Source organism: Aedes albopictus, chromosome 1, assembly GCF_035046485.1.
Source record: "Aedes albopictus strain Foshan chromosome 1, AalbF5, whole genome shotgun sequence".
In the NCBI taxonomy this organism is placed as follows: Eukaryota; Metazoa; Arthropoda; class Insecta; order Diptera; family Culicidae; genus Aedes; species Aedes albopictus.
In genome coordinates, this window is record NC_085136.1 from 297,853,302 (window position 1) to 297,868,390 (window position 15,089).

At 41.4% G+C, this 15,089-nt stretch overlaps 1 protein-coding gene across 1 annotated transcript; it reads right to left on the reverse strand.

The window, feature by feature from the left end:
* Positions 1-4,775: 4,775 nt before the first annotated feature.
* On the reverse strand, positions 4,776-12,450 carry LOC109411179 (uncharacterized). Its single transcript, XM_019684653.3, has 3 exons — positions 12,099-12,450; positions 10,976-11,234; positions 4,776-6,486 (listed from the first exon to the last, which is right to left on the reverse strand). The coding sequence occupies exons 1-3, from the start codon at positions 12,234-12,236 to the stop codon at positions 6,170-6,172; spliced, it is 714 nt and encodes a 237-aa protein (XP_019540198.2). The 5' UTR covers positions 12,237-12,450; the 3' UTR covers positions 4,776-6,169.
* Between the last annotated feature and the right edge of the window lie 2,639 nt (positions 12,451-15,089).

The window sequence follows — 15,089 nt, forward strand, 5'->3', positions numbered from 1 at the left end:
GGTTACTCCACTGGCGTAGCACTTCTTGACATAGAAAATGCATTCGTTAGTGTTTGGCACGAAGGCTTGATCGTAAAATTGAAAAAATTTAATTTTCCACTATATATTATTAAAATTATTCGAAACTATTTATCAGATCGAACACTTCAGGTAAACTATCAAAATTCCAAGTCAGATAGATTACATGTAAGAGCTGGTGTTCCACAAGGCAGCATATTGGGACTTATTGGGAAATATTTTTACCTCCGACTTACCTGATTTGCCACAGGGATGTCAAAAATCGTTATTTGCAGATGACACAGGTATCTCAGCCAAGGGGCGGAGTTTGCGTGTCATTTGTAGTAGATTGCAAAAAAATGTTAGATATTTTTTCTTCTTATTTGCAAAAATGGAAAATTTCTCCAAATGCTTCCAAAACTCAACTTATCATATTCCCACATAAGCCAATAGCTCTTTATTTGAAACCCTCAAGTAGACATGTTGTCACTATGAGGGGAACTCCAATAAATTGGTCGGAAGAAGTTAAGTATCTAGAACCAGAGCGTTCATGATTAACAAACATTTTTAATCATTGATGATTAAAGTTCCAATTTTGGTGATTATTGATTATGATTAATGATTAATTTGATTTTTAGGATGATTTAAGATTATGATTAATGATTAAAATTGGTTTTATCTGTGATTATTGATTATGATTAATGATTAAAAATGGCTCATTGATTAAAAATCATGATTAATCATGATTAATCAATCACAAAAAAAACTGGAAATGATTAAAATATATTTATTGTTTAACATGTTTTTGAAGTTTGAAAAGTAAAAAGTAACTCTGTCTGGGAGATTTTTGAAAAAAGAATCATAAATTATATTATTTGGAACAGCATTTGAACCAATTTAAATTGGATCATATATTTTATATGATGAATCATTTTTGTTGATGAATGATTAATGATTGATTGATATTTTTTCTTATGATTATGATTACTGATTAATGATTAGATTGCAAAAACAGTGTGATTAAGATTAATGATTAAATGAGATTTTTTTGTGATTATGATTAATGATTTTGATTAATCTTAATCATTAATCATTAATCATGATTAAATTTATGATTAATCATTAACGCTCTGTCTAGAACTCTTACTAGATAAAAACTTAACTTTTAAAAACCACATAGAAAGAATTAAAACTAAGTGCAATAAATACATTAAGTGTTTATACCCACTTATTAATAGAAAATCAAAACTTTGTCTTAAAAACAAATTTTTGATTTATAAACAAATTTTCAGACCGGCCATGTTGTACGCTGTCCCAATATGGTCAAGCTGTTGCAATACCAGAAAGAAGCAACTTCAGAGGATTCAAAATAAAATTTTGAAAATGATTCTGAAGTTGCCTCCCTGGTATACTGCCGGGGGACGCATAAATGTCACATGTGCAAAAACAGACAATCGAGAAAATCGCGTCCAAAGTTCGAAAAAGTAAACTGTCTTAACTATGAAGCATAAATGCCGAATCGTGTTCTAACATTAACCAATTTTAAATTTAAGCACTAATTTATGTTTTAGAGCGATTTTAAAATTTCATAAGATTTCCAATGAAACGTGACGCTTATGCGTCCACTTTTCAGAATGTGACAAATCGGCGTTGCATTTTTTCAACAATTTTCGGAACAAACTACCTTTTTTTATTTCCCTATATGATAGTACACCATGATACATGATCATGGGCTGCAAAATCTCAATATTGCCAAAAATGCACATGTGACAATTATGCTTCTACCAGCAGTATAGCACTAATGAGTTGCATCAAATTTTTAATATTGAAACATTGGAACAGATATCAACTAAAATCATTGCAAACTTTCGTCAAAAATCGTTGTAGTCTTCTATTGCTACGATTAGTTCATTGTATAATTAGTTTAAGTTAGGTTAGGGTTAGGATAAGTTAAAAAAATGTATTTCTGACACGCAGGTGAAAAATAAAGCCTGCAAAAAATCTTAACTGCTACAGCAAATGAAATGTTATATGTTATTAATTAGTAATAATAATAGCTTAAATTTATTTTACCAAATTAGGATGATAGTGTGTAAGAATACACAGAACACCTAGATTAAGTTGAAGAATGTAAAAATTGATTGAGATACTAAACAAGATTATTAAAAAAAAGTGTTGAAAAAAAAGTTTCATTTTCATTTTTAGAATTCTCATTTTTTTTCGGGTTCAAGTCATTATCTTAGCAAGCACATTTCAGAAAAATAAAAAAAAGTTTATTATCGTCGTATTTTAATTTTTGACCCGTGGACTGATATGGAGTGTCATATGTGGCCCTCTGCCGTGAAAGGTTGGGCAGGCCTGGTTTAGCATCTCATTTAGGAAGATTTTTGTCTCATGATCAATTACGCCTCATGTAACTTCCGGGCGAACAATGTTTGTCGATTATGTTAACAAGGTGATTCTCCAAATCAGCAATCGCAGAGAATCAGTGAATCAGATAATCAGAGAATCAGAGAATTATTGAATCAGATAATCAGAGAATCAGAGAGTCACAGAGAGTCAGAAAATCAGAGAAACAGAGAATCAGAGAATCAAAAACATCAAAAAATTAAAAAAATCGAAAAATTGAAAAATTAAAAAACCATTAAATAATCAAACAGCCAGAGCATCAGATAGTCAGATAATCAAATAATAAAATAATCAGAAAATTAGAGAATCAGAGAATCAGAGAATCATATTATAACAGAACCAGAGAATCATAAAAAAAATCAAAAAAATTAAAAATATAAAAATATTTGTAAAAATCAAAAAGTCAGAGAATCAGAGAATCAGATAATCAGAGAATCAGAGAAGAGAATCAGAGAAAAAAAGAATCAGAGAATCAAAAAATAAAAATAAATTAAAAATTAAAAAACCATTAAAAAAATCAAAAAGTCAGAGCATCAGAGAGTCAGATAATCAAAGAATAAAAGAATCAGAGGATTGGAGAATCAGAGAATCAGAGAATCAGATACTCAGATACTCAGATAATCAGAGAATCAGATAATCACAAAACCAGAGAATCAAAAAATCAAAAATAATAAAAATTTAAAAACCCTTGTAAAAAATCTAGAAGTCAGAGAATCAGAGATCAAAAAATCAAAAAATCAAAAAAATTAAAAATTAAAAAATCATTGTAAAAATCATAAAGTCAGAAGATCAGTAAATCAGTGTTGAAAAAAAAAGTTTCATTTTCATTTTTAGAATTCTAATTTTTTTCGGGTTCAAGCCATTAACTTAACAAGCACATTCCAGAAAAATAAAAAAAAGTTTATTATCGTCGTATTTTAATTTTTGGCCCGTGGACTGATATGGAGTGTCATATGTGGCCCTCTGCCGTGAAAGGTTGGGCAGGCCTGGTTTAGCATCTCATTTAGGAAGGTTTTTGTCTCATGATCAATTACGCCTCATGCAACTTCCGGGCGAACAATGTTTGTCGATTATGTTAACAAGGTGATTCTCCAAATCATCAATCGCATTCCAATCAATTAACCTAACATCTGGCATTGTTTGGTTCCCCCCAAATTGCCCATTAGCATTCAACAAATTCGTGTGCCACCAAATCACCGAACGGACCCTCCTGAAAAGAAATTCCCCATCGAAAGAAACCCGAAACGGATGAACGAAAAAAAAACCTTCAAAAGAAAGTGAAACTTCCACTTTCGAAAAATAAATAACGGTCAGCGAGGAGTGGATAACGACGAAGACAAAAAAAACAACAACAGCAAATCAATATCCATCGCACCGCACCCCAACTTGGGGGACCCCAGGAGGACGGACATCGAGGCCACCGCCACCAATTTCACCTTTCTCGCACACACGCACCCATCACCGAAAAAAAAAGATCCCCCCGAAGAGAGAAGTTTTAAATTAAGTGCTTCACCGTCATTGAAAGCCCGATGTCGCTTTTATAATCGAAAATTATTATTAACCCGCTCCCCACGCGTCCCCCTCGGATGCGCGAACCGGCAAAGCCGGTCGTCGGTCCCAGACACGTGAAAGTTTTTTCGGATGACCAAAAAAACTAAAAAATAAAAATGCGGTTATCGACTTTTGGAAATCGCGTCCGTCCGAAAGTGGTCACACACGTCAATCCAAAAAATCCGATGGGGGTCGGTCCGGTCGGTATGCAAAACCGATCGACCCATGGCGACCGATGATAATGATAATGATCGCCGCAATGAATGGTGGATTGGTGATGTGTGGGACGGCGACGCGGAACGACTTTCACCCGCCGCACCCTTCGGGTTGTGTCGGATTGTGCGTATGAGGCGATCGATTTGTGTGTTTTTGAATTGTGTAGGGGGAGGGGAGGCAGAGGGGTAGTGATGCAATTGAGAGTCGCAGTGTGGAGACTTTCCCTTCGTATTCGGGAACCGTCACCAGTAGTGGAGAGACAAAAGCGGACAATGGATTTCGCTCGGGTATCGGTTTTCTCACGGCGTGATGCGGGTGGAGAGGAGGAGAACCTGTCGCTCTCAAACGTGGAGCCGGTTTCGAGTTTGGAGTCGGTGTTTGTTTTGCTTATGAGTTGAATGGGGGAGATTGCGAAAGGTCTTCGACCGATAAATATCGGTCGCATATCGTATTATACACTTCGGAATGATGGGGACCGACCGAGCCTGGGGCCAATTTCTCTTTTCATTGCGCTGCCAGGGGCGCGCGAAACTGGTTTTGCCTTTTTCGGGATCGGAATGTTTCTTTCACGGGTCGTAAATAATGGTACTCAAGTCGGGGCGTTTTATATTTTCACTTTTCATATTGTTTATTTCATCATTCTTTTGAGTTTTTTGCTGTTGGGTGTTTTTTTTTCTTTCAATAATTTAAACAATAAATAACAGAACAGATCATTCTTACAAAACGGGGTGACGTTTTTGTTCAGTGTAGATATTTGTTTTTAAGATTTTGTAAGCTTTTTCCTTTCCGGCGCAAAAGGGCGCGTTCCGCGGCGTGAACAGGGAAGGAAGGCTAGATTACCGAATGAAAAGGGGGAACGCGCAGTAGAAGAGAATTGAGACAGAGAGAACGTCGAGAGTGAAAGTGAGAGTGTGAAAGTGGGGAGAGACACGCGAAGAACGAGCGTTCGAGAATGAAGAATTCAGTTATTTGGAGTTTTAAACGAGTTTGAAATTGAGAGAAAATGCTACGCCCAGAAGGGAGGACGCTCTTGGAGGAGATCCGAGGTAGAAAAGAGTTAGATATGCTATCTTGAGTACGGTAGATTTGGTAGAGTTCCGGAACGGGTGGCAATTCCCGCTCCTTTAAAAAAAGAGAGTTTTAAGAGTAAGAAAGGACTAATTTTTCGCGTAACAGAAGTCGCTACTACAGTTTAATATAAACTTTTACATTTCACGAGTACGTTTAGCTTGGCGGCAGACTCCTGGACGGGCCGAACTTAAATCGTCCGACAATCCGGAGGAATCGCCTGGAGGTCAATCTAATCTTGATCGTGATCGTGTGTGAGCATTATTTGGTATTACAGTGTTGTTTAAGAGTTAGGAGGCACTTGAGAAGAAAGAGCTATAGTCACACAGAGCGATAGAAATCTAGACGAGTTGACAGAAGTTGTTGAGGTTTTCTGGTTCGAGAAAGAAGAAAATTACTACCTAAAAACAAATAATCTCTAAAATAAATATTCTCGAGCAAAAATAAATTATTAAATACGCGTTTTTCGTCGTCAACTGCTGCATCTCATCGCATCATCGCAAATAAATTAAATTAATCTAAGAGAGTGGTCATGTTAGCGGGAGGGGTGGGGGTTTTCAAGTAGGGGGGTGGGGGTAATAGGGGGGGGCGGTTTGAGCATGTAACACACCCTTTCGCCAGGGGCTGAGGCCGTCCGGCGGGGGTTGTCTCTTTGAGCGCTTGCGTTCCTTGGGATCCATCGGGATGACCGCGGCGAATTGTAACCTACTTAACTATGTGTGAGAGTGATTGTGTGTGTATGTGAGAGAGGGTGGGGGTATCATGTGTATGTGGGGGGCGTTCCTTCTGGAGGATTCCGGCCGGGTCAAAGGAGAGCAGGGTGTGTTTCAGTCGCTTTGAGGGGGTTGGTTGAAATCGGGAACTCGTTTGGGTGGCTCAAATTCTCGCTACACACAGAACTTGTTTATGGCAAGCGGCTCCTGTTCTCTTACTGGGAGTGAGCGGAGTAGGCCAGGTTCTGGGCATCCAGGGAGCGAGCGTATCCGTGGTGATCGTCGAAGGAGGTCGAGTGCGAGTAGTGCGGGTGGGCGACCACTTCGTAGCTCTGCTCTGGCTTCTTGTCGAACAGCTTCTTGAGGCCGATGATGGCGGACAGGATCAGGGCGATCTTGCCGACGATCAGAGCCTTGAAGGCGATCAGAGCCAGGAAACCGATGGCCAGTGGGAGCAGGGCGGCGGCCTTCAGCTTGAACAGCAACAGCAGAGGGAGGAGCAGCTTCTTGACCTTCTTCTTCTTGCCACGGGCTGTTTTGGTTGCGAGGGTTAAAAAGGGAGAGAAAGAAAGAGAAAAGGAACTGGTGAGCGAATGTTTCTCTCGGAAAGTGAAAGTTTGTTTGGTTTGGGCACGGATCCCGATCGGTCGTGCCTGTCGTTGCTTATGTAATCGAGCGACGCCGTGAGAGTCATGATTGTGTTGTGTGGTTACGTGATCCGAATGTGGCGCACAAGACCCGGATTCGGGCGGAGATCCGGCTCGATTGAGACGCGGCTTACCTGCCAATCTCGTTGCATAACGTTGGAAAGGGAAATCTCCCAGAATTTTGGTCACGGAAGACTCAACGATTGTAAGCTTGGAGCATTCAAGTAATTGAATCATTCCACTCGTGTGTTTTCATAGTTTCAAGTTGACCCAATCTACGCTGAAGTTTTGTGGGCCATTTCACCGAATTGGTATAATTGCTTTAAGATTACACTTACATCGTAAAGCAAAAGTCGTAAGTTTGTGAAGCAAACTGTCAGAGATAGGAATTTTGGAAGCAATCATCGATGAAAACTGAAAAATAAGCCATTTCGTCAAAACGTTTTGATGGTGAAACAGTTGGGTTGGGTCATTTCGCCGAAAAGTTAAAAGTTTGTCTCTCGATGAACAATTAACTGAAATAGGTGATAACTACTGACCCTTGAAAGTTTCGTGAATAGTTGATAAACACATGGACACCGCTTGAGATCCACTAAGTCGTTTGATACGAGGCGATACTCTTGGTGGGTCATTTCACCGAAATTGCAAAGATGCTGTTCTGTCTTTGAAGACTTCAGCTTGCTTTTACGTTGCCCCTTGATAAACAATCAAACTTTTTCAACTTTTTGGTGAAAGTGAGAAGCTGAACATATCCTATATATACGTCAATTTCTACAGTCAAACTATTCTGGGCCATTTCACCGAATAGACGAAACTGATACTACAGATTATGCGATTGGCTATGGAGGTGTCATTGTGGAGCGGCTGAAATCAAGCTTACAATCCCCCGGGAATTTGCTAGAGAGTGCCATTGAAGTTGAGAATGGTCGGCTTCGGAAATAGTCATCTTCGGAAATAGTCGACGTATAAAACAAGAAATAAGCCATTTCACCGAAAACATATACTTCCCATAAGAGACAGTGATGTGCACTCAACATCTGTTATCATTTAACATTAGATCCTTTGAAAAGAGAAGCAACTCCTGCGGATGGCTGGATTAGTCGCACATGGGACATTTCACCGAATTGTTGGCAAACATTCGTTCGATCGAACGGAAAATACCCATCAATCGATTAGCGAAAATCGCTAGGCTAGTCATTTCCCCGTCAACTATTGAAACTTTGCAAGCTGAGCAAGGATTTTGAAGTAATTTCCTTCCCTTGCAGAGAAACTGTTGAAGATGGGTCATTTCACCGAAATTATCTGCACTTAGTAGTAGACGAGTCGCACTATTAATTCAGGAACGAGGCAACTTTAAGAAGAAAAGAAGTAATAAAAATTCAGTTCGATAGAATTCCAATTAACACTTGTTTAACCATTTGAGGACAGTTTTGTCTGAAGAATGGATCATTTCACCGAAATTCTTGGGTAATGAAAATAAAAGACCAACTAAACTTTACCCAGCAAAAGATAAAACCTCATTTTTAACACTACTGGGAGAGAATAAATCTCAACGAAAAATCAGCTGAAGTTAAAGCCGTAAGAGAATTAAAGGTAGGCCATTTCACCGAACATTTGGTGAGCTGGAAAACCCGCTTTTTCTCCAAAACAATGGCTCCAGCTCATTTGCCAATTTCGTAATTTAGAAAAGAAGAAATTCCTTAAATTAAGAACAACACACTTATAAAGAGATGTCTATAGAGAAAATATCCACAGAGAACAGAAGTCCAGAGAACAGATTTCTAAGGACAAAGATCTCCAAAGAGAACAGATGTCCAAAGAAAAAATATGTCCAAATAGAACAGGTTTCCAAAGACAAAAGATGTCCTAATAGAACGTGTGTCCAAAGAGAACAGATGTCCAAAGAGAACACATCTCCAAAGAGAACAGATCTCAAAAGAGAACAGCTGTCCAAAGAGAACAAATGCCCAAAAAGAACAGGTTTCCAAAAAAAAAACAGATGTCCAAAGAGAACAGTTGTCCAAAGAAAACAGATCTCCGAGAGAACAGTTGTCTAAAGAGAACAGATCATCAAAGAGAACAGATCTCCAAAGAGAACAGTTGTCCAAAGAGAACAGATCTCCAAAAAGAACAGTTGAAAGAGAACAGTTGTCCAAAAAAAACAGATCTCCAAAGAGAACAGTTGCCCAAAGAGAACAGTTGTCCAAAGAGAACAGATCTCCAAAGAGAACTGATCTCCAAAGAGAACAGTTGTCCAAAGAGAACAGTTGTCCAAAGAGAACAGATCTCCAAAGAGAACAAATCTCCAAAGAGAACAAATCTCCAAAGAGAACAGATCTCCAAAGAGAACAGTTGTCCAATGAGAACAGATCTCCAAAGAAAACAGATCTCCAAAGAGAACAGTTGTCCAAAGAGAACAGTTGTCCAAAGAGAACAGTTGTCCAAAGAGAACAGTTGTCCAAAGAGAACAGTTGTCCAAAGAAAACAGTTGTCCAAAGAGAACAGATCTCTAAAGAGAACAAATCTCCAAAGAGAACAAATCTCCAAAGAGAACAAATCTCCAAAGAGAACAGTTGTCCAAAGAGAACAAATGCCCAAAAAGAACAGGTTTCCAAAAAAAAAAAACAGATGTCCAAAGAGAACAGTTGTCCAAAGAAAACAGATCTCCGAGAGAACAGTTGTCTAAAGAGAACAGATCATCAAAGAGAACAGATCTCCAAAGAGAACAGTTGTCCAAAGAGAACAGATCTCTAAAGAGAACACATCTCCAAAGAGAGCAGTTGTCCAAAGAAAACAGATCTCCAATGAGAATAGATCTCCAAAGAGAACAGTTGTCCAAAGAGAACACATCTCCAAAGAGAACAGATCTCCAAAGAGAACAGTTATCCAAACACAAAAGATCTCAAAGAGAACAATTGTCCAAAGAGAACAGTTATCCAAAAATAACATATCTCTAAAGAGAACAGATGTTCAAAGAGAACAGACGTCCAAAGGGATCACATGTCCCTAGAGAATATATGTCCAAAGAGAAAATACATCCAAAGAGAACATATATCCAAAGAGAACAGATCTCGCAAGAGAAAAAATGACCAAAAAGAGCAAATGTCCGAAGAGAACGCATGTCCGAGGAAAAGAGAACAGATGTTCAAAGAGAACATAAGTTTAGAGAGAACAGATTTTCAAAGAGATTCAAAAAGAGTAGTTCTCCAATGTGAATAGATGTCCAAAGAGAACAGATATCTACTGAGAGCAGATGTCCAAAGAGAACAGATGCCCAAATAGAACACATGCTCAGAGAAAAATTATGTCCAAAGAGAACAGATGTCAAAAGAGAACAAATGTCTATGGATAACAGATGTTTGAAAAGAACGAATGTCCATAAGGTCAGATGTCCAGTTGGACAAATGTCCAGAAAGACAAATGTCCAGAAGGACAAATGTCTAGAAGGACAAATGTCCAGAAGGACAAATGCCCCAAAAGTCCAGAAGGGCGTCATTTTATCGGACTGATTGGATTCAGATTTGGAATAGGACTTTCTATCCGACTATTTGGTGTCAAAATAAGTTCAAATGATAGAAAACTACACTGATCGAAATATTTTGGGTGGTTTTGTAAATTATTCCTTGGAAACTGCTGATCAGATTTCAGCCAAATTCCATACAAACTGCACTCAGCAAAAAAAAAAGCTCATTGAATTTCATGGATTTTAGTACGGAAAGTTTTAGATTTTAAATAAAACTTTTTTCTCGAAATAATTAAATTTTAAGATCGGCTTAGTCCTCTGTTTTTAGATTAATTGTAGTGTTGTATATCAAACTACAAAATTACTCTTTCATGGGATTGTTATCACAATTTTGAGGAAAAATAGAGAAATCTGGACTTAGTAACTCCATCGATCGACATTTCACCGCCCTGATCGGCTCAGCGCTCTACCGAGCCTCTTCACCGATCTTCATTTTTCTCGCATAATCGAGCTAACCGGGTTGCGGTGGTACTGGCAGCTGCCAGCTGCCAGCAACCAGCTACCAGCCCCTTACCACTCCCAACAGTGCCGAGGTCAAGTTCAATTCTCTTGTGCGCCTCACTGCCTTACTAACCGGCTAAAGCGCGCGGGCGCGCGCGAGCATGATGGCTGTGTGGCGCTTTGATCGTTCGTGCTTCTCCCATTACCACCACCTTTGTCGTCGAAGCGCACCTCGAAGTCGAAGACGACGACGACGACGGTGATGCTAGAGAAAAAGGGGAGTCATTCAACCGAACCGCGAACAACGTAATAATCATCATAATCATGGCAACTCTCCATTACGGTGTGGCGCGTCGACTACGACGACCCATGGACGACAGATCGTGGGAAATTCGCCTGCTAGTTGTTACCTTCATCCAGGGAGCGCTGCATGTCCTCAATGGAGTCCTTGGGGACCTTGAACTGCAGGGTGTGCGATCCGAGGAAACGGGCAGCACGGTCGACGAGCAGGCTGTCGATCTCGGATTCGCGGGCTTCCGGCTCGGCTGGCAGGTCAATTTCGTTCAACGAGCGTCCTCCGGTGGCGGGCTTCTCGATTTCGACCAGCTTGATGCCCTCGGTGATCTCGATGTCACCCTGGACGCCTTCCACATACTGCAAGGCACGTTCCTGTGAGGCGGGCGAGGGAAAAGAAAGAAAAGAAACAGAGAAAAAATGGGTTAGTAATCTCGGTGTTGCTTCGGTTGTGTGCCGGATTGGTCTCTCTCTGTGGGGTTGGAGGAGCTGCGGAGGCTGGAGGATGTGCCGGGACGGGGGCTGGGGCACAGACGGACATTGTTTCTGGTTTGGTCAGTTGAACAACAGTTATGCCAGGCGTTGCAAGAGATTTGTTCCCGATTTCCACACGGTAGCAGTCGATCACTTATAGACGGATGTTTTGCTCTCGACGATCGCGTTTTGCTCTTGTTCCCTCGTTCGTTCGCAGCAAACACGTTCAAATCAACGCAACAAGATCATTTGGCTAAACATCACAATTATCATCAACATCATCATCATCATCATCAGCCACACCAACAACTGTGCCAAACGGGCGAAGCTCTATTTCGTAATTGCATTGGTAAGGTTTACGGTAACTCGTTCCGCTTATGCTACGATGATGTGTGCTTATATGAGAAGTAGTCTTTCGCTATTTTGGGAAACTGGACATTCGCTTAGAGTTCGTTGCATCACTTTTCTAGATCCCGCTCTTGCTCACTGTTATCGATATCAGATCACAATCTTGTCCTCAACTCATCATAATCACTTTGCTCTTTTGCGTATTGTACATATCTTCTGCATTGCGCAAATTTCACTTCCAGAGTAGTTCAAGTATGCACTCATTCAACTCAAAATGTCCCACAAGTGTTCCTTTCAATCGTCTTCATCAGAAAATACAAATCAATCACTTTCGCACTTTTCCTGCTCCCATCGGCGTCACGTCAGCAAATCCATCCATTTCAGCACACCGTCCAACGTCCAAGAACTCGGCCTTACCTTGACGCATAGCACCATCGACTTGTCGCCGCAGTCCTTGACGAACTTGAGCGCGCTGGTCAGTAATCCATCGGTTTCCGACTGGGGCGCGGCGACCGCTACGGCCAAAACGGCGAACAACACAACAAACTGCTTCATCTTGCGCTGGCGACGACGGACTGCTTCTGTTTTTCTTGCGTTGGATATCTTCCGGGGTTCTCGGCGGACACCACACTGAACTGGGGACTTGCCTTGCAAAGTCTTTTTAAATCTCACTTAACACACTACCACTCTCTCGCACTGCTGCAGAGGAGCTTCTCCTTGCTGGTGTTAATTGTTGGAAAGCAACCGGTGAACTGTGACTGGAAGACAATGCTGCAGCGGGTTTTATTCTCTTTGATTCCGGCCCCGGTTGAGGCCCCCGCCTGGAGCATACCCACCACGCCGCCACGGCGGCCACAGCACATCCACACACACATTCGGTAAGTCTCGAGCTCGGACGGACGCGCGCGCGCGCCAATCCGCCTGGCGGGTGTCCTCCCCCCGGCCAAGAGAGCCGAACCCCAAACCAAACAGACCGCTCACTCACACCACGCCGCGCGCCGTGCGCGATCAAGTTGAAGGCCTTTGCGCGCCGCCAGGCCGCCGGTTGTGGAGAAAGATGAAAGCTCCCAGCCTGAAGTCCTCTCCGCCGTCACAGCAACGCGCAACGTGCGCATGCGAAACAGAGAGAAAGCTCCACTGCTCGGGCTCGATCGCTACCGCGGACAGAAAGAGAGCGCTGGGCTCGGCCCAGCGACGACGATGATGGACGGTGGCCACTGGCCCGTCCACCCCAATGCGATGGGTGCGGGGTGGCGATCCAATACTGTCACATTCGCATGGGACGCTGTCACCTCGATCGGTTCGCCAAAAAGCGAATTTTAGGTGCCCCGGAGTCGCACGTGAATCCAGCCAGCTACAGCGACTTGGAATAATTTTGCAATATTTCACCTTGAGAGCGGTCGTGAAAGCGTACGGTGATCCTCGCAGCTAGTTCCTCCAAGTCTTCCAGGTGATAAGAAACCCATTCAGAATGAAACGATGATTGTGCAACTAATCATCGGCTCGGAGTCCAGCAGCATAAGTCCAGAAAAGTGAAATTTTACGACATCACTCATCGATTGAAACCGGAAAACAAGCTTAAAATCTAGCGAGTCCCAAAACCGGCATGTGCAGGGAATCGACCGAAATTGGGACTCATTAGCAAATGGTTGTTGTGTGCCGGCGCTTGCTCGCTGAAGTTTCTTTTATTGATGATAATTTGTGATTCGATGAGGACCACACCGACCGAGCGGAAAGAAATCGAACTAGCTTCTTACACCTTACTAACCCAGATTCCTGCGGGATGAGATTGGGAAATGTGCTTGTGCTGCTGTTTTGATCAAGTCGACAAGTGATTGTTTGGTGTTTTAGTTGCGTTTGAAGTTGTCTTCTGTAAGTGAACGAACAGTGCTTTTGAATGTGATCGCTAGGTTTGATGGACATTTGAGGATCATCAGCAAAAAAAATGTGTCTTCGACAACATGAGCGTGCTGGAACGTGATGTGATTTTGGACTAACGGTTTATTTCGATCAAATAAATGTGTCAACGCTACGTTGTCGCTTGAAGATCATTAGTAGCTAGCTGTTAAATAGCAAAGCTAATGCGAATTTTGTCAAATATGCCAGATTTAGCAAGAATCTGTTTTTGATATTTTTCATGGCTTACGTTTTTGGCAAGTGATTCATTTTTCTCTGATGGGTGGCCTTGAAACACCCCAAGGAAGTTCATGATATCTTGCTGAAGACAGTGAACATGCAGTGAAGACGTTGAGTCCTAATGTAACTGGTGGAGGAGTACCTGGTGAAACTATTACAGAACTATTCAAACTTTTTTTGGCGGACAGACTGCGAAGCAGTGGTGTCTCAAGGTTACTCCAAGTTACTCACTGAGTGAACCGCCCTACAGATTAAAAAAAAATGTCTAAGCTCCTAATAGGGAAGTGGAACCATCTCGGCAGGGGTCCTATTTTGGGCACTTTTCTGCTATAACTCAGCCAATACTGAACCAATTGACACACTTTTTGGAACGCGACGAGATACGTATAGTATCTAGCCGTGTACAAAATTTTAAGTCAATTGGTTTGGGATTGACTGAGTTATACCGTATGCATGATAATAGTCCTGTTCAACGACGTAGTTTGACCCAAGCAACACACATATTATAATAGAGTTACGACAGCGCAAGTTTTGGTTGTATAGAAGTTTGTTTTACGTAATTCTAACATTGTGTTGAAATAACGTAAAATAAACTTCTATACAACCAAAACTTGTGCTGTCGTAACTTTTATATAACATGTGTGTTACTTGGGGAACTTGCTCGAAGTTGCTGCATCGTACTCTTACCCATTCGTCGACAAACGGGAAAGAGCGGGATGGAGCAAGTTCGAGCAAGTTCAAACTACGTCGTTGAACAGGACTAATGTTTTCACCATCGTACAAGTAAGGTTCCCATGTCACCTGCGCATACAATGCTTGGTTTTCTTTGAATGTACGTAAGCTCTAACTCATATCATAGTAGGCTGTGGGTAAAAAATCCGATTTCTTCAGTTTAAAATTTGCACCATGAAGAGGTGACAGCGGTAGTCGGGATTTATCCACGCGCAAATATTAAAAAATACATTTCAGGAGTGTTCAGGAGAACCGTAAAACAGTCTTAGACCGAAAAAAAGCAAGGGCAACTATTCCCGAAGGTGTCCACTGGTCGTCCAAGGTTAACATGGCTTGAGAAGGCTATCGCTGCCGCCGAAAAGAACATTTGGTTGAATTATGTGCGCTCAATGAGAAAAATGGCAAAGAAACGTGAAATCAGCGACTTAACGGCACGGCAGATCGAAAAGGAAAATTACGGTGGCCTTGATGATCCTTCGACCACAGAAAAAAAAATTACATAAACACTATTGGCATCCGGGAGCTACGAGTAGCGCCATA

Bases quoted from the DNA above. Each gene is read 5' to 3' on its own strand.
- LOC109411179 (XM_019684653.3), bottom strand. From the start codon at position 12,236: ATGAAGCAGTTTGTTGTGTTGTTCGCCGTTTTGGCCGTAGCGGTCGCC. The intron at 11,235-12,098 runs GTAAGGCCGAGT...CCCGCCTCACAG, and splicing joins CGATGGTGCTATGCGTCAAG to GAACGTGCCTTGCAGTATGT. The intron at 6,487-10,975 runs GTAACAACTAGC...CAACCAAAACAG, and splicing joins GCAGCGCTCCCTGGATGAAG to CCCGTGGCAAGAAGAAGAAG.